The sequence below is a fragment of the Centrocercus urophasianus genome, unplaced genomic scaffold (genome assembly GCF_019232065.1).
Source record: "Centrocercus urophasianus isolate 14NV4802_14NV808 unplaced genomic scaffold, USGS_Curo_1.0 seq_73, whole genome shotgun sequence".
Taxonomy (NCBI): domain Eukaryota; kingdom Metazoa; phylum Chordata; class Aves; order Galliformes; family Phasianidae; genus Centrocercus; species Centrocercus urophasianus.
Genome location: NW_024885344.1, coordinates 10,392,974 through 10,412,576, shown reverse-complemented (window position 1 = coordinate 10,412,576; position 19,603 = coordinate 10,392,974). Strand labels below are relative to the sequence as shown.

The 19,603-nt window shown below is 41.1% G+C and overlaps 1 protein-coding gene across 1 annotated transcript; it reads right to left on the bottom strand.

The window, feature by feature from the left end:
• Nucleotides 1-4,447: 4,447 nt before the first annotated feature.
• CCDC77 (coiled-coil domain containing 77) lies at nt 4,448-18,761 on the bottom strand. Its single transcript, XM_042838009.1, has 11 exons — nt 18,170-18,761; nt 16,529-16,745; nt 15,668-15,810; nt 14,748-14,844; nt 12,107-12,173; nt 11,249-11,343; nt 10,306-10,454; nt 9,724-9,961; nt 8,669-8,794; nt 8,432-8,584; nt 4,448-6,408 (listed from the first exon to the last, which is right to left on the bottom strand). The coding sequence occupies exons 1-11, from the start codon at nt 18,214-18,216 to the stop codon at nt 6,262-6,264; spliced, it is 1,479 nt and encodes a 492-aa protein (XP_042693943.1). The 5' UTR covers nt 18,217-18,761; the 3' UTR covers nt 4,448-6,261.
• Nucleotides 18,762-19,603: the final 842 nt, after the last annotated feature.

The following is a 19,603-nucleotide window of genomic DNA, read 5'->3' as shown; positions in this document are numbered from 1 at the left end:
AGTGGAAATGAAACTCTACACTAACAAAGGGACTGCCTACCCAGAGCACCCTCTTCACACTGGGCATTCTCAGTGAGCATCCACTAGTTCTGTCAACAAGGTATTTTGTGCTTTGCTTGGGGTTTTGTTTATTGTCTATTTCGGCTGTGTTTCCCCACAGTAATACAACACTTAAGGACATGCATCTCCTGTTCCTCTCCGGCTGCATCTCTGCGCATCCCTCCTTTGTTCTATTACACTTGTGCCTTTGGTCATCTAACAACTGTTTCTCTGTTCTGTAAGTTACTTTTAGCTCTGTGCCAACATCCTTTCTCTGCAGTCTCCCCAAAGGTTCAATTATCTGCCTCTTGCTCCTTTCCTTTTTTCTTCCCATGTAACTTTCACTTTAACACCAATTACCAGCCCCACACCCAGTACACCCAAGCATCCTTTACCATCACCAGCCCTGGTAACTGCAGGGCCTCCCTGCTGCCCGCAGCCACGCTCTCAAGCACAATTCCTGACTTCATCTCAACATTTGTACCTGAAATGGCTGAAGTGCTTCTCAGAAAAGGCAGTTCTGAAGATGCTGTTGCCCATTATTTCCCCTCTTGGCTTTTTGGTACCGGACTCCATAAACACGTTGCTGATAGGCTATGCTGGTAAAATCCACACTGATGCTTTGCAGCACAGTAGCAGAATCCACTGGTTCCTCAGTTAAACTCTTGGCAAAAGCACCTTTTTGACCAGTAAAGTTGCAGTGACAGCCCAGGTGTGACTGACAGCAGTAGCAGTCACACCACTGTCTTCCTACAGCTCTGCTGTCTGGGTAGGAAACCTCACCCATGCTTCTGTCTTTTCACAGCGTAACTTTTAATACATCTCAAATTCTAGTTGTGCAGACAAAATGGCATAGAAATGACCCGGCCTTCCTCCTCAGCTGCGAAGAGGACACATTTTGGCGTGACCTTAAATGCAGCCCAGTGCCTCGAGGAACATATCCTTGATATCCATCCTGCCCTAGGAATGGGCCTCAACTGCCTTCTGAGCCTCAGAACTCTCTCAATATTCACAGCACGTTTGCACTTCCAGAAAAAAGAAAAAAAAATTACCTAGTCCATGGTGAGATCTTTCAAAAGACTTTTTAGGATTTATCAAAGTCTATGGTCATTTTGGACATCCACCTCTCTTCAAATCTGACTATAATTTTTCCTGACCTTTCTCCTTTCCTTTCTTAAAAGCACCAGGACTTGCTTTATAATTTAAGCAATCGTGCTCATCACCCTTATGTTTCAGAGGAGCTCTGAAGATACGCCACAGTCATTTTATTATGGACACCACTGAGCATAAAGCCAAACAGCTTCCCCTGGGACGATGCTGATCAGACCTTTCCCCAGCCAAGCTAGCACTAAAGGGAAAGAGTGTTTTACTGAGCAGTCTGGGAGTGACTCATTGCTGAGATAAATGTTTACACTGAAAGAGAGTCAATTTGATCCCTGAATCAATATAGGAGAATTCAGCACATCCTGGATGTGCTTCACCAGGGTAAATCCAGAGCTTTTTATTCAAATTGAACCCATTTCAGCAATTAAGCCCTTCCTAACGGAGCAGTTAAGATTTCCTTGCTTTGACATTGAAACTGGCTGGTGTATAGAAAGCCTCTGTGGGTTTTCTGAATCAAAGCAGGTAATCCCTATTTACACATGTGTAATTTGTCCATGACCCAACAGCATCGTAATTCATAAAACATGCAATTTAGCCTAAGTGAATGCTCAGCCCTTCTGAGGGCCTCATTAATAAAGCTGCGTTTGGAGCTTACTTGAAGCACAGCCACACTAACTCCTGCTCAGAGACATCCTTTCTGCAAATAGTTAATTTGGTACTACATGGCCAGCATCAGAACTCCATCCCCACTATTCTCATGCCAGAAGCATTTTCCCCCAGTAGGTTAAATTCCAGTTACACCTATGGCATGTCTCAAAAAAAAAAAAAAAAAAAAAAAAAAAAAACCCTTAAAGATTTGATGCTACCTAAAGATTGAAACAGTTTTTGTTCCTTACACCAAATCTTATGAATGCAGCCATCAGGAGTTACTGCACTTTCAGCTCTCATCCCTTCTACGAAGCATCTGAGTGTGTTTTGGTACACATGCTAACAGTGTGCTTCTACAGCTAGACTTGCAAGTGTAAGAACAGCTTTTTAAGGGAGCAAAGTGAGCATTTATTACAACCTCGGAATATGAAAGCAAAGTGTTACCAAAAAATAGTAAAAAGAAAAATCTTAAAATGTCCCTTATATGCAAATGAGCTGTTATGCTGCTTTGAATGGGGACAGAAGTGACATCTTTAGTCAGATTTTGACTAAGCAGGCATGAATATGTTCCAGTGTCGCAAAACTAGATGTATTTGTGAGCTGTAATGAAAAGTCTGACCAACATAGTTTTCATCAGTTCATGATAGAACTGATCTAACAAAATGCACGGGATGTTGCTCCCAGCTAGTCTCAAAAACAAGTGTCTCATTATTTACCAAAGAAATACTTCCTGGCCTATGTACAGAGGCATTACAGTTCCAGATTAGGTGCCCAGAGAGTCCACCCATACTGACAAAACGTGTCTCTGAACAAAAATGCAAGCAACTTAAGTTGCATGTGAGCATATATTCTTATCATTTAGGTCCATTCTAAAAGCATTGATTAATTACGCTCAAATTATGGTATAGGAAAAACATGAGGTTACATGGGTTGTTCTTTTCTCCTCCTTTTGTAACCTTGCTGTGTAGGGCAAGCTGACACAGTATACTTTCCTATAATAAAAGCAGTAGAACAAGTGCTGAAAAAAAACCCTACTAATATTGCCCACAAAAAAAAAAATTAAAAAAAAAAATCCTATCTCTAAAGGCACAAGGGACCATTAAATCATTTCCTGTTATTTCACATCATTATATTTCATTACGGTCCAACACGTCAAGCCTGGTAACTTATTAAAACAAGTCATCTTTTCCAGAGGCACAATCTTTTTTTTGTTTTGTTTTGTTTCAGAGACAGAGAATTCATTATCTCCAGAAGTAGTTTGTCATAATGAAAGAAAAAGAACCATCTTTCTGATCAAATGTGCTCTTTTTTCTTTTTACATTGAATCTCCAGGGTCAAGCTGCTTGTTCTTTCTCAGCCTCTCTGCTAAGATAAAGAGGCCTCTGGTAGTTTTTCATCACTGTACATGTATATTAATCAGCCCTAATGAAATACAGTATGAGCTCTTACACAACCTCCTCATCTCTGCTAAATCATCTTTAGTTCTGTGCCTTGCCCAATACTTCAACACCCTTTCTAAAATGCACACACTCCTAAGTAATGCTACACAACTTGTTTTCACCTTCCGCTCACATTTCCCCTGTGTGCAACACTTTTGCACCCCAGTCCCCAATAAGCTTGTTTGTCCTGTTCCAATCCTTAATCCTTGGACTGTCTCCATATTCCAAGAGTCAGCCATTTGAGAGGTAGGTTACAAATTGTTTGCACCTACATAACACAGCACTTAGTTGTATTGAAATGATACAGATCACACATTCACATCGACTGGCCAAAAAGCTCATCTTTGGAGCAAATGATGGAAAATGGACTAACCCAGGGCTCAGAACCTTTTTCAGGAAACCTCTGGGAAATGCCAAAAATGTCTTAAAAGGCAGTTGCAGGTGGTAGAAAGTACTTGACTTTTTAAAGCAGTTCTTGGCCTGAAGGTCCCCATTTGTTTTGGCAACATGAAAGCAACATTTCACATAATCACGTGATGTCACACAGAAAAAGCACATGCAATACTCTGCACTTCCTGCCCTTGGACAAACATTCAAACTACAAATAAAACAAATTCACAGGTCAGCACTATTGTAATTTCTTCCCCTACCCAAGTCAAATAGGAAAGGTTCATAACCTAATGACAAACAAAGAATAAAGTCCAAGATGTACATTGATCCAGAAGCACCAGCAAATATTACGAATGTTGCCAGTTTATTCTGTTCAGTCTTTCAAGTAATAAGAAATATTAGTAAGGAAGACAGGAACTTCAACATTTACATCCTTCTTTCCCCAATACTTCTTCCTAACGCTAAAAATGTGAACATTTGAGCCTACAGTCTTTATCCAGATACACTGCATGGCTTTCAAGTGAGGAAAATTTAACTTAATCAGCAACTTATAGTTTGGAAAAGCTGAAAAGAAGCAGAAGACTTCTTTATACTGGTTCAAGAGGCCTTTTTGCTGGCTTCCTGTCAATTGAATTTAAGCAGATGGATCTTGCTAAGTGGCTAATACTTTATTATATAGCATTTTTTCAGAAGTTGCCTTTCAGGACCTGTAAAATATATATATATATATATCATATACTATTATATATATATTATATACTATATATATATGTATATATATATATATATAGTATTCTGTTTTCAGACTGGTAGAATATTATCTCCCATACAAGCTTCCTTTAATTAGCTAGACTTATCTGAGATAGTATTCAGCAGCTAAGGGATGAGATTAAATTATGGACAGCATAAGTTTATTAACTTCTCCCAGCTATCCACGTGGCATTGGCATCTAAGCTGCCCACGAATCAGTTTCTGAACAGGATCACCATTTTTTAGCTAAACTAGTCAGTGATAATACACTTTAAAAGAGCCTATTTTAGTAGTGGCTAAGCAACCAGATACACATCTACCCACAGTGAAGTCTGTCTGACTTCAATATGACTGAATATGACTTCAAGAATACATGTGCCCAATGAAAGCCAAAGTGTAGGACCATAAGGGACAGCAAAATTTCCAAGACAGGGTACAAAACTGAAGCAGGCCTTGACTTTCCAAAGCAATTTCCCCAGTGTATTGTTTTAGCTGGTACTGTATTAAAAAAATGCATATATTTCTTCAAATTTTGACAGCACAAGAACTCCCGTTGTGTATCTACCTCTCCCAAATACTGAATGGGGATCTCCATTGCCACTACCACATCCAAAAGAAGCTGTGGGCTATCACATGGAGTACTTTTTAAATGAGAAGAAACAGCTGGTATGCTTTAGGTGTATTCTTTAGCAAGATGATATGCTGCTTCTGCCATATTTAAGGTAGAAAAAGGTACAGTAGGAAACTTAAGCTCTGAAATTGCTTTTCTAGCACAGGCATATTCTCAGTCTACCAGGTGGACAAGATTTGCTGACACTGCAGTGAAAGCACAAATACCTTGTGATTAGAAACTGGGCTGAAGCCCACTGTAGCATCCCTCATTATTTCATCTGTTTTCTACAACTGCAATAACCTTATGCCTGCTATGGAGATAATCATTATATAGCTATATACATCACACAGCAACTAGGCAGCTGCTCTTCAACCCCAATTTCAGTTACAGCTGTGAAACAAAACCATCATGAGTGAAAAGTGATCACGACTTGTTGGTACATAACCATAGTATAGTTTAAAGCTACAGAGGCCGATAATAGTGACTAAGGAAGATAGTATGTGCCCTGTTTTTTTTTTAAATGAGCTTCCTGCAGGAGTCAAGAGGCTAGAAAAAAAGGAGATGGGAAGATGATTCTTGATAGTGTGGTATCTCACTTCCCCCAGCTATTCAAAACAAGAGTAGACATTGCTCATTCTTGCAGATAAGTTCCATAAAATGTTATCTTTTTTTACCATATTAAAATCAGTCAGGTTTGCCCCAGCTGGGTTAGAAATAATCAAAGGGAAGCTATTTAAAAGTAGTTGTATTGTAAAAGGCAGAGTTGGATATAATACATCTTAATACAAAATTAGTACAGAAGATCTGTGCAAGGTCTTTTTCAAAGAAAATTTCCAGTTACATCCTGAATTGTCTAGGTACTAAAACAGTCATCACTGAACACACTTTAAAAGCTCTTTCTCACATAGGAAAAGGTGAGCCAAGCAATTCAGATCTTGAACTAGATCTTTTAATGGCCATTAATTTATATTCCTGCTTTCTGATATGCTCCAAATGAAGTTTAAGATCAGTATACACCACTCCCTACACCACAAATATGAAAGTAATAAAAGGCATAAAAATGTTCCTGATGTATCAGTCTTCTGATACTTTCTATAGCAGACTCATCAGGTGCCTATCTACAGACATAGCAATCTAGTTTGGCATGTTAGGAATGGCTTGTATATCACTGATGGATGTTATGATGTTCCTAACTGCAGATTTCTTCAAGCCTTCTATTACTGGATGCCAGTAAACAGGCAATGTCCCATTCCGAAAACTTTGATGCCAACTAAAACCTCAGCAGACTCGTAGTTCATTCTCTAAGCCATAGATTTTTGCTTTTAAGTATTTTAATTCTTCTTGAATTTTACGAGTTAGTCTGTTTCCTTGACGAACCTCATGCAGAACTGCAAGATCCTGGTCTGGTCCAACATTCAGAGTCACCTAAGAAGAAAAGAAAAACAAATTAATTGCACAGAGTGCAATTGAGAGTATACTATGAGTATATGAGAAAGATAATTCCAAAGGAGACCTTTTGTAGCTAGCAAAGAAGATGCTTCAGCTAATGTCAGTAGGCTAATGCATGTCACCAACAGAAAGTTATTTCAGAGCCAAAGTAGCAAAGCCTTTCATTCATTAGGATGCTACAGTAGTGATAAGGAAGAAATCTCAACAGAATATTATCAAGTTTACTGTAACCCCTTGGGTTACTTTTTACTACCTGCATTATTTGGAGAATAAAATGAGGCGAGTTAAAACATTTACTTATTGATGTTTACACAGCAGTGTGTTTTTCCCCTCTTATGAAGATATTTTGTCACCTTATGCTATTAGAACTAGAAATGATCTAACTGCTGTGGCCAGCTTGCTGCCTTCTGAACTGCATACAACTCAAGGGCAGCTCAAGAACAACTCCTAAGCTCAGGTCAAGACATATAGCTGATATTGAGCTGAACTGAGGCTGTTGGATAATCATAGTTCCTGATGGCAAACTAGAAAGGGTTGACATTTCCTGTCACCCTGGAACTGAATAGCATGCCAGCCCAGTCACATTCAACATCGCAACAGCACAGACTTGAAAACTGATCGTAAAGCCCTCTTTCCTCTTGACATTTTAGGGTGTCTCATTGCCACCACGTAGTTCTTTGTCAAAGATTTTAATACATAGGTTAGGTCATTCAGTCATCTATAGCCACTTTGACCTCAAGTGATAAGAAGGATTTAAAGATCAGGGAAGATTTCTAACAAGTATTTTATTCCGCTGCCCTCTTGTGGTTGGAAGTGTGAAGAGATTATGAACACAACTAAGCATCCCCACAGTAACAAAATACACAGGTCTGTAGTAAAGATATCATAGGCAATTCCTGTCTCCCACATGCACATGTGGGAAGGTTAGCTCTTAAAAAGAAAAAAAGTAAACCCACAGTTAAAAAAAAAAATCCAAGCCTCAATTCTCTGAATCATATCTTAGATATCATAACTCAAACTCCAGACAACATCAAGTCTGTGGCTTCCTTTCTAAGCTGTACAGATGTTCGTCTGCACATCTAGAAAATGCATCTTATTTCAAAGTTACACAACCTCAACTTCCAGTCATTGCTTCTGCTGTGATTTCTGCACTATTGCACATGATATATTTACAAAATAAACAATATTCACAATACTTACATCAATATTCCATCAATATTCTATTTGGAACAAAACCAAACCCTACTGCATCCAGAAAAAAAACCAACAAAACAGCATATTCTTCGCAGAACATTCTTCTGCATCAGTCCACTTTACTGCCTTCCAATTTTAAGTCTGCTGAATGAGCCAAAGGTGTAATAAAGCTTAATAAGGCATTACAAGATTGTGGAAGGAGAAGAGAAGGCTCCAGGGAGACTTCATTATGGCCTTCCAGTGCTTGAAGGGAATGTTTAAACAGGAGGGGGAATGACAGTTTATGAGGGTGAATAGTGATTGGACAAGGGGAGATTTAAACTGACACAGAAGAGGTTTAGGTTAGATATTAGGAGGCAGTTTTTCACTCAGAGGGTGGTGACACACTGGAACAGGTTGCCCAAGGAGGCTGTGGATGCCCCATCCCTGGAGGCATTCAAGGCCAGGCTGGATGTGGCTCTGGGCAGCCTGGTCTGGTGGTTGGTGACCCTGCACACAGCAGGGGGTTGAAACTAGGTGATCATTGTGGTCCTTTTCAACCCAGGCCATTCAATGATTCTATGAGAACCTTCATAGCTAATACATAAACAGGACTGTTCCTGGACAAACTTGATGCTCAACTGATTAATGATGACAAATCTTTTTTGCTTAATAATATACAGAACAGGACAAGCTTTATCAAATATTAATATTTGAACAACCATTTAGAAAATAAATTTATTTTAACTCTAGGGAAATCTTAATTCAAATACTGAGGCTACACCTTGATTGGTTAAGCCCATAGCAATTAGCAATGAGCTATTACCTTAAAAAGCTGCTTCTCTACATCTTTCAGTTTCTGCCGGAGCTGTTTAATGTCATTCTTAAAGCCTTCCACTTCCATATTACGACGTCTTTCCAAGGCCTCGTATCGCTGAGTCACCAGCTTCAAACGCTTCCCCATCTTTTCTGAGCGTTGCTATCGAGATGAAAACTTGATGCAGTAACACAACAGAGACGGTAAGATCATGGTGCTGCTAGTCGATGGCTACAGACTAATTACCTTAAAGAGTTCTCTGCCAACATCTCTCTCTTCACAAATCCTAGCCAGCTCACTTTCCAGGGTGATACACTGTTCTCTGTACATGTTTGATAGCCGCTGCTCCTGCGTTAGTTCTTCTTGCAGCGTCTAAGACACAGAAGGAACAGAAACAACTCCAAAGCCAGCGCTCACAATGTTTCCCCTGCTCTAGAAAAACAAGTGCTACATGTAGATAGACTGACAGGCAAATAACTGAAAGCAAAGCTATGGAAGTAACAAGGTTAGGACTCCTTCCACAGTATTATAATGCCACTTCCATTACCAACACCTTTTAATGAGGTGATCAGTTTTGCACGACCGTTCAAAGAACTCTCTCCTCTTTCCCTTAAACATAATATTCTATCATAGTCTGCAGTTCTCCTTTTCACAGCTACTTGCTCAGTACTGCATTTCAGAAGAATCTGCATTCAGCATAGATGAAAACAATTCCTTACTGTCTGTTTATTTTCTACATTCTTACTGCCTCTTTGCCCACTTTGCCCACAGATCTCTCAACGGTGCACTGGAAGTGTATTAGAAGTGGAAGGAAAATCCAGACTACTATAAAAGAGCTAAGGTACACCAATTGAAAGGACTACTCACTTCTGACAACACTGTTCACTTCTGTCTCCACTCACCACTGAAAAGAGTCCGTCCTTGCCATTCTGCCCCCCACACCTTAGATATTTATAGACCTGGATCAGGTCCCCTCTCAGTCTTCTTTTCTCAAGGCTGAACAGACCCAGTTCACTCAGCCTTTCTTCATAGCAGAGATGCTCCAGGCCCTTCACCATCTTCGTGGCCCTCCGCTGGACTCTTTCCAAGAGGTCCCTGTCTTTTTTATACTGGGAAGCCCAGAACTGGACACAGTACTCCAGATTCAGTATTTTTAAACACATTAGTGTCAGCAACAATGCAACTTAGAGCAAGCCAGTAGAGCTTTGAAACAACTACTTACTGCCGAACTTGGCAAGAACCAGTCTTGCAATTTTGGAAAGACTGCTGGAGAGCCTCCCTGGGCCAAAAAATACAATTACCTTTACTTCTCTACTGTGGGGCTTCCCAGCTTCACGATCTGCTTGCAGCACCTTCTTGGTATCTCTCTGCTTCTTCTCTCCTGCCTCCCTGCTGGTAAGCTGATCTGAGTCTTTGTCAATCCTCCTCAACAGATTTTCCTTCTCTACCATCCACGCTTTCTCACTGTCTCGAACATCAGACTTCAGCTGCAGAAAGTCACGAGTACTCTCATACAAGAGATTTTGAGTCTTGTTGAGTCTATAAAAAGAGATCCAAGAGGATTTAGTTCATTTCCTCCCTAGTTCCTACCCTAATTGCCCCAGTCTTTGTTGCAAGTCAGAAGAAAGCAGACAACAAAAATACAAGCATTTTTCCCAACATACTTAGCTCTTCTCATCTCATGGAAGATATACTATACAAAACAGTTTTTCTGGTATGTTGACTACTCCATCTACTTCCACATACTGCCAAGGCCAATAGCTGCACAAAGTGCTTTTCTGCTTGCTTCAGCAAGCAACATACTGAAAGCCAACATAGTTTTGTTGTTTCCCCTCTTCTCATCTCATGACTATATTACATCATGGCCATTCTCTCACACTCACTTATCTGTTAAAGTTTTAATCTTCTCCTGGTCTCTCTGATGCTGGACCTGGGCTTCTTCCATGTGAATCCGCCTGTCCTCTAGTAATGCCTGAAGCTGTTCCTTGGATAATCGTGTCTGTTCTTCTATCTGAGCTTGCAGGGCCTCCACCTAAATAGGCAGGCAAAGATATTACTGAGGAAGATTTCACAACAGGTGGAGCCCCGACTTTGCAAGTGTCTTTAAAATTCCAGAATTCAAATCAGAGACTCTACCCGACAATAACCTTTACAGTTTTAATTTTTCATTTTTAGTTTTTGTTTCAATGCTAACTGTTTTAAATAACTAAAACATTTTAAGAAAAAAAATCATACAAATAAGCAAGATGGGGAATGATAAACAGCAGCAATAGATAAAAGACACCAGAAAGATTTAAACTGCACACAGGATGTGACAAATCCTTTGGAATATGCAAACAGACTTCTGCCTCTACGCTATCAGCTTCCAATGAAGTGGTAATCATTAACCCAAATTCTAAAAAGGCAACCAGTCTACACATCTTGAAAAAAAAGAAGTCTCTCAATGAAATATTAAATGTAAACAAAATGAGTGAAGAATAGAGATGCAAATAGTGCACGTGGTCAGGGAGACAAACTGGAACAAGTAATTGAAAAAAAACTATTTGAAAAAAAACTTTGATTACAAATTCTGTATTTAAAGGCACTACATACAAGTAGGCTCTACTGGAACATCTGCTTATGTAATGGTGCCAGAGTCAGATCCAAGTTCTTAAATCTAAGCTATTCATCACAAAGGAACAGGCAAACTGATAGGGGGAATCAGTAGTAAGAAGAGGGCACTAATAAAATTGATGTGTGTATATCTTATGTAGGCAGACAGCATATTTATCCATCAATTTCCTGAATAGGCAGAAAATAAGTCCTTCACTTAGCAAATAGTTCTACCTGAAGTAGAAGTGTTTGGTTGTCCCTCTGATATCTCTCCGGACTTTCATGTATGTCTCCTTTTCCTGCTTGTTTTGAAGTGCTCCTCTTGGTGCCTATTTGCAGAAATCAAGAAGTAGAAAAGTTGCCTCCAATGTACCTGCAGCACCTTTCCAAACACAAGATACTGTATGTGCTAGATGGCTTCCAAGAACAGGAAAAAGCTTGTAACTGCTACAGTTTCAAGGACTTACGGGAGAGATAACTGGATAGAAAACCATTCCAGAGCTTGTAGTGATTGTATTTCTTTGCCCCATACTATTAAACTTAAATATTTAGGCAACATACTGATTTTCTTGACATATACAGAAAGCAAACGTATTTTCTTAAATAAATGATGAATAAGCATAAAAAACAGCTGCTCGTTTGTCAAATCTTGAACAAGTTTTTGAGCTTGTTAGCTCATTTCAGTCTATTTGAAAATGGCAGTCCTTTCCAAATAGAAAAATCTGCAAGTAGACACAGATCCAAACTACCACCTACACTAAGTGCAAGCAGAGCACCACATCATGGAATGGACATGGGGGGGCTATCAGTCGCTACCTGCACAGTTCCTGAACAGACATTCCACAGTCATTCCAGCTTCTTCCTTAGTTGAACAGATCACGAGCATGAGAGCCAGCTCAGTTTATCTTAAAGGATTCTGAAGTGAAGCTTAGAGTAGAATATGCATAAGGATGCACATATGGATACATTTAGGAAACTTAATGGAAGCACAACAAAGTATTCACAGTAAATCATTATTTCTGTACATTGGACAAACCACAGAGAAACAAGTATCAATTGCTGAGCTGCTGTTAGGTCATCTTGGTACAGTACCTGTTCTAGAATTGTCATTTCCTTCATGTGAGTCTCTGGAACTAGCTGGCCTTTGTAGAACAGTAACCTATAGAAACAAGATTAGATAGCTCAACATCTTGACTTACCATGACTAAGAATAAATCTTAAAGAGAGAACTGAGATATCTAAGACAACAGCAATACCTCACCTCTACCACAAGAAAAGGAAGACATTCACAAGTGTAATGCCTGTGGTAAAAAGAAGTTGCCTTTGTAACAGCAGAATTTTGCCATTTCAGCCTCTATTTTTTCCAAATCAACTGGAAAGTAATCCTGCTTTTGCTGGCTCACTAGGATGAAAATCAGCATCTTCAGAAGGAAAAAGAACATTTTGGAGGCAGACGAGAATAAAGAAGGTGATAATGATAATTATGTTATTTTCTTCGCTCATACTCCTCTTAGCAGCCCAAAGAAACACGAAGAATCGTTTATCAGCACATTCACTCAAGCTATTAAACAAGCCTGGGATAAAAGCCCATACAGCTATTAATGCAAACCATCTGTTGAACAGAAGGCCACTTAAAAATAGGAGGGCAAAAGGGGACAGGTTATAACCCCAGTGTTTACCTCAACACAGATATTATGAGAGCTGCTCCCACAGTAATGCCCTCTATTTTAATATGCTGGTTCACAACATCAGAAGCAGATGTTGGCGATACGGCAGTCGAGGTTGAACCTTCCCCCAACATTCTGTTACATTTTGTTGCTGTACAGATGGCAGCAGAGGGACAGCCTGGCAAAATGGTGTCTGACACAGAAGTACGTGTGAACCAAAGGTGTGTCACTCAATTTCTCCACGTGGAGAAAATGGCACACAGTGACATTCATCAGTGTCTGTTGAATGTTAAGGGAGATCAAACAGTCGATGTGAGCATAATGAGGCAGTAGGTGGTGTTACAATACTGGTGACAGCACCATGAAAGACAAGTCATGTCCTAGACAGCTACATGTGGCTGTCACACCATGGAATGAAGTGTTTCAATCAGCTCATCCACGCTAACTGGATAACCAGAGAACTGTGTTGGAACTGAATATTGGCTTCAAAGCACTGGAGACAATGCTGGCAAGATCAGAAAATCACTAAGTTTGTGCCAGGAGGGTCCCATGAATGCTCACGTGGGAACAGAAAGAACATGACACACAAGTTTGTCTGGACCTATTGAACCACTATGAGGCTGAAGGTGACAAGACATCATTATTGGTGACAAGACATACAGTCACCACTATGAGCTAGAGTCAAAATGACAATCCATAGAGCGGCAACATGAATTCCCCATCAAAGAAAAAGTTCAACAGGTAAAGTGATTGCAGTGTCTTTTGGGACAGGATGATCTTTCTGGCTTTCCTTAATCATCAACTCTGATGCCTACAAGACAACACTAAGCTGAAGGCTTGAAATTCCAGAGTCAGGCCAGAGAAGACAATCTTTCTCTTAAAACACAATAACGCCAGGCCCCAAACCAGTTTGAAGATTGTGAATCACATGGCCAATCTTGGCTGGACTGTCCTGCTGCACCAACTCTATAGTTGGAATATGGACCTTCTGACTTTCGTCTCTCAGGCAGATGAAGGATGGACTGTGTGGGCAACACCTTCCTAGCAACAATGCTGTCGTAGCAGCTGTGAAACAGTGGGTCATCTTCACTGGTGCAGATTTTTCCAAGTTCAACATGCAGGCTTTTGTTCATCACTGGTGAAAATACAAAGCTAATGGTGGTGACTGTGCTGAAAATAGTGTTTTGTAGCTGAGAATCTGCTCCATTTAAGAGTGTTATTGTACTCTTTGTATCTGCTGTAGTTTCCAAGGAAATAAACAGGAGGCATTACTTTCAGAGCAACCTATGTATATAATAGACCTAATTTTAGAAATATCCATATTTTGGAATTTTAAAGCCACTGCAAGATTTTTCCACTGCTTTAACAATGCAGAGCAATCACAAAGAATGCAGGGATCCAGCCTTTTTCCCCTCACCTTACACGAAGAGAAATCCTAACATTCCATCATCCTCTGTATATCTGAATCATGCCATGTATGGCAAGAAAGTGCGAGTATGTTCCGCTACGCTGCTTTTCATATGCATTGCCACATAATTAGTTTGACATTATTTCTGTAACATGCAATACAACATTGCCTAGAGAGGGAGGTTCTTCTGTAATCCCCTGCCCAGGAAATCATAACAGCAACCTTAACACTTCTGCACCCTTCATGGAGGTCCCAAATGCTACTTGTGCTGTTCCAAAGATCAAATATCTTGGAGCATCACACGTACCGACTTTCTGCACTTCCTACTGCCTTTGTGCTCTTCTCTCCAGCTTCTCAATAACCACTTGCCAGATGGATTCAGACTCCTAGCTGACATTTAGGGGGTTAATCTTGAGGTATAATTTGAAGGTAGAAGGGGCTGAATGCTAACAGGACCTAGCTCTGGTGTGTTTGTTCCTACTTATCTGTCAGTAGCTATACTAAAGCCTGATGCTGCTATAAAGCTACAAATTCCTCCCTCTTTTGGGCTTATTTAGCATCTTTTGACTCGGGGGATACATTTGGTCTGTGGTCAGCCTTTGGGGTACACATCTTTTTGTAACAACGCAAAATAGCTCCACAGAAAAATTGAACTTGCCTTATGTGGTGGCTCCTTGTGAAAATATGTAACTTCTCCTACGTCTGTTCCCACTAAAGCCAGGAGATGTTGAATTTTTTTCCTATCCTCCAATTCCCTGTAATGTAAAGAAATGGATCAATACATTGTGACATGCTATATTTCCACCTTACTCATCAAAATCTCCAAGATTTCCAAACTGTCAAGTTCTTGAGAATACTTTAACAAGCTCCCTGAGACACCTCTGATGTTGCACAATAAAAAAAACACCAATTCTGTCAGCACTGAGGAGTGCTCTTCTTTTCAAATACAAGCCTGATAACTCATGGTAGTAAAGAATTTGCATTCCGCAGTTATGAACTGTACATAAAAACCTTGCAGATACTTCAGTGGATTGTATTACCCACTGTTTTTCTTAAAGTAAACTAGATTGAGGATTGTGTCAGATTTCTGTCATGCTCCAAAGAGATGCCAAAGCATACCAACACAGATTTTTTTTTTTTTTTTTTTTTTTTTTTACTTCAATCCTTAAAGCTTTAACAGAAAACATGATGATTCCCTCCTGATGAAGGAGGGAAGATTTAGGTCGGATGTTAGGGGGGAAGTTCTATACAAGGAGAGTGGTTAGGCCCTGGAACGGGCTGCCCAGGGAGGTTGTGGATGCCCCGTCCTTGGATGTGTTTAAGGCCAGGTTGGACAGGGTCCTGGGCAACCTGATCTGAATGTGTATGTTTGGTGGCCCTGCTAGGCAGGGGGGTTGGAACTACATGATCCTTGAGGTCCCTTCCAACCCGGGTGATTCTGTGAAAACTCCCACTGTGGGAAGTGCCGCTTTGCTGCTTCTCTGAATACTCCAGATCTGGATGAGAACTAGAAGGATCCATGGGAGACCCATGCAGTTTCTACTGCCAGTGCCCCAGCCCAATATCCAGACAGCGCACCTGATTTTCAGTCGGTCGTTCTCAGAGTAAAGACGGAGCACGTGTTCCCTCTCCTGGAACAGGTAGATTTGCATGTCACTCAAAGCCTTTTGCAATTCTGCAATCTCCTCTTCTCGCTGACGTACTTCCCATTGCAGTTTGTGCTAGGTAAAGACAACGAGGTACTTTCAGTGAGCACTGGGCAACATTAGAAACAACACACCACATAGGCCAGACCCTGTGTCTGTAAGTGGTGTGTTAAACTGTCAGTTTGAGTGAATTGTGTTTTCCTCTTACAACAATTGACCAGATGAAGGTAGTACTGAGAAATTAGTAAGTAGGTTTCAATAGGGAGCTTACAACACCAGTGAAAAGGCTTATGTTAGGTCTCCCATTTCCAGTGGTTGCATTTCTGCACCAATAGGCAGAAAACCTTAGCAAAGACTATGTAATAAACTTCTTTTCAAGAAGTTACAGAAGGATAAGTATTAAAAGCTTTATATAACTTAGTAGTGAAAAAAGCATTCAGTTACAAAGTTTCATTAATGATTTTCTGCCTAGTGCAGAAAACTAGCAATCCCTTCAGATGACTATTCCCCTCGGACAGATGGCACTATTTTAGAACCCATCCTCTCTTTTCCTATATATTAAATTAGTTGGGATGTCTGAGGGCTTTCAGGCCATTTCAGACATCACCAGTACTTGGGGAGGCACCATAGTCCCCTCAGAAGCGACCATTCTATTCCCAGAGGGTTAAACAAAACGACAGACAGATGCCTGAATAGGAATGAGAGAAAAGGAAGCCCCTTCTCCTCAGATGAAAAGATTTTCAAGTTTCTGATTTATTTATTTTTTTTAATCAAATAAAGCTCTTCTCCTAACCTGCTCATCGTATGTTTCTTTGTATCTCTCCAGCCTTTTTACCAAATCCTCATGCTCTTCATCAAAGTCGGCAATCTTCTTGCGGTAGTATTCCAGCAGCTCCCGGGAAGGGCGGAGGAAGGCCAGGCGTTCATTGATTGAAGGGAGAGGAGTAGAGTCCCCCTGACTCTGAGGCTGAGAACTAGAGTACCTGGATGAGCTGTGGGGGGTTGCCAGCCTAGGCATAAATATTTTCTGTTACAATCAGAAAGGTCAATGCAGTGAAAGGGCAATACAGAAGTATAGTAGCAAAAGGACTAGTGTGAATGGAATGGTGTTATAAAGGAAAACGTGCTTGTCTCCAAAGATCAAGGCTCACAAGGAAAACTGCACAAGGGAAGGAACTCTAAGCAGAGATCCTTCCTCAGTAACAGTCAGCTGTTAAATGAGGTCTAGGAGAGGTGCAGCCAGGCTCCGCCACTTCTGGTCACATAGGTGAATTGCCTCCACCTGTGCTCCCAGGGCTCCCAGGGTCCTTTCTCCAGGTGCTCAACAGTAACCATACCTTTTCTAATAGCATGTACACTTCAGACTACAAAGCATTTTTTAAGCAAAATAGGAGATTTTTGCTTTTAACTTACTAAAATTTAAATACTTTAGCTTATCTGCACTCCAAGAATCATCAGAAGAAAAAAGAAAACAGTACTTAAGAGAACCAAAAGCTTCATTCATTAAAGAACAGTTGGCAGACTTCGGGCACAGGAGATGGAGGAAGCTTATGGAAAAGGGAGAAGGACAAATTGTCAAGGAAGGGAAGTCTTGTGGCTCATTTAGATGAATTTAAAAGAAAGAGAAGGTGGTAAGTAAAGGAGAAGAGATCAAGGAGAACAAAGTCTTTTGTTTTGCAATTACAGGTAGCAACCACTACATGACAAACAGACAACCTTTCATAGTCTCTATCTGGTATATAGAGAGAAAAACACTATCTGAAGCATTTTTTATTTCACTGACTTTTCAGTAAAGATGACAATTTCAGGTTAGTTGATGCCCAAGCCATCCTAACTTTGGATGCAGGATGAGGAGTCCACATGTTTTTTTTTTTTTTTTTCTGGTGTTAACTGTGAGTAACACCCACAGTTTGCCCACCCTTCACAACGAAATGGAAAGCTAGGACTTCTTGAATTTAAATTTAATCAAGGATACATACGTGTAATCACATATTTGGCTTTAAGCAGCATTTACTGCATTCATACATTCAACCTGCTGCAACAAGTATCACGTTTGCATACATAGAGCTGTACACACCATTCAATCCCTGGGAAGAGTTAGTTACTTACATTGAGCTGACAAATACTCTTTAATAACATGATCTGTAGCAGAATTAAAGTTAAGATATCTTTAGAAGAGATCTATTCACCTTAGTAAGAACTCACTCCAAAAGCCCAAACCAGAGCCAGAGCTCTGCTCACAGGTGACACAGGGACCTGCAGGGCTGCTTAGGTCAGAATTCAGATGCACAACATCCACGAAAACCTCATACGAATCCAAGCCATTAATTCCCGACGCTCTAGCACACTAATAATCATTAGCAAAAATATACTTCCTGTAGGAACTTTCCCACGCTTAACAACACGCTTGCAGAAACAACAGCCCCCATATTACCTTCTGGAGCGCGCGGAGCGTCCCACCGAGTCTCCCGTAGCGCTCATGGAGACCGCCGCTTGTTACCCTCCCACACTCAAACAGCGGACAGACCCGCCGCCCGCCGCCTCTGCCAATCACGAGCAGCCTTCCACGCGCATCGGACCTTCTCTACCAATCGGCACTCGCGACACGGACAGCACGCATCCCGCGCTGGCGCCTCTGGGAGTTGTAGTCTTGGAAGGGAGCACTGCGCATGCGCGGCGAGCGGTGGGGCCTGCAGGGGCGGGTGGAGCGCGCAGTTCCAGTTGAGTTGTTTGTTTGGGGGGCTGTGGTTTGGGTTCCGGTGAAACAACGACAGCCTGCTGCCAGAACTTACTTCATGAACACTAGTGGCAAAAGCATGCTGTTCTCCTAATGGAAATAGTAAACAGAATGACGCACAGGAGTCAGGAATCAGTCACAAGATTCACTGTTTCAAGTAACACCTGAGTATCCAAATGTACAATTTTGTATCATCTAGGTGCTTTTCAACCTCTGCCTTCCCCCATGTATCTTCCCATACCCAGCAGCACTTCTTATCGTTGATGCAATTCAGCACTTCCTAATATAGGTACCACGTGTGCTAGAAAACAAACCTAGACTAACTTCCAAAGCTACGAAGTTCTTCATAAATTCAGAAGGCAGCAAGATGGCAGTGGATAATTCTCTGGAGGAAGGCTAGCACAGGTTGTGCTCCCCACCTCATGTAAAACAGTTGAGCACTCTGTATGAGAGGTGTAAGTCTTCAGAGAAGGAGACTCTAGAACCTCTCTGAGCAGCCTGTTCCAGTGCTCTGTCACTCTCACAGAAAAGAAATTCCTCCTTGCATTATTTTGGCACTTCCTGTGTTCCAGCTTGTGCACCTTGTTCTGTTGCTGCACACCACTGAAAAGAGTTTGGCTCTATCCATTTGATTCCCACACTTCAGATATTTTTATAAACAGTGATGAGATAATCTCTCAGTTTTCTCCAGGCTGGAGACTCCCACGTCTCTCAGCCTTTCCTTGTACAGGGGATATACCAGACCACTCATAATCTGTGTCCCTCTCTGGGACTCTTGCTAGATGTTCCATATCTTTTTGGACTGGGGAGCCCAGAATTGAACACAGTACTTCAGATGTGACCCTACCAGGGCAGAGTAGAAGGGAGGATCACTTCCCTCGACCTGATGGCCATGCCCTTTTTAATGCATCCCTTGATTCCACTGGCCTTCTGGGCCACAAGGGCACACTGCTGCTTCATGGTCAACCCATTGTCCACCAGAACACCCAGGTCCTCCTCCACAGAGCTTCTCTATCAGCAGCTCAGCCCCTAACCTGTACTGGTGCATGCAGTTATTAACTCCCCAGGTCCAAGACTCTTCATCTGCACTTGTAGAACCTTATCAGGTTCCTCTCTACCCAACTTTCCGGC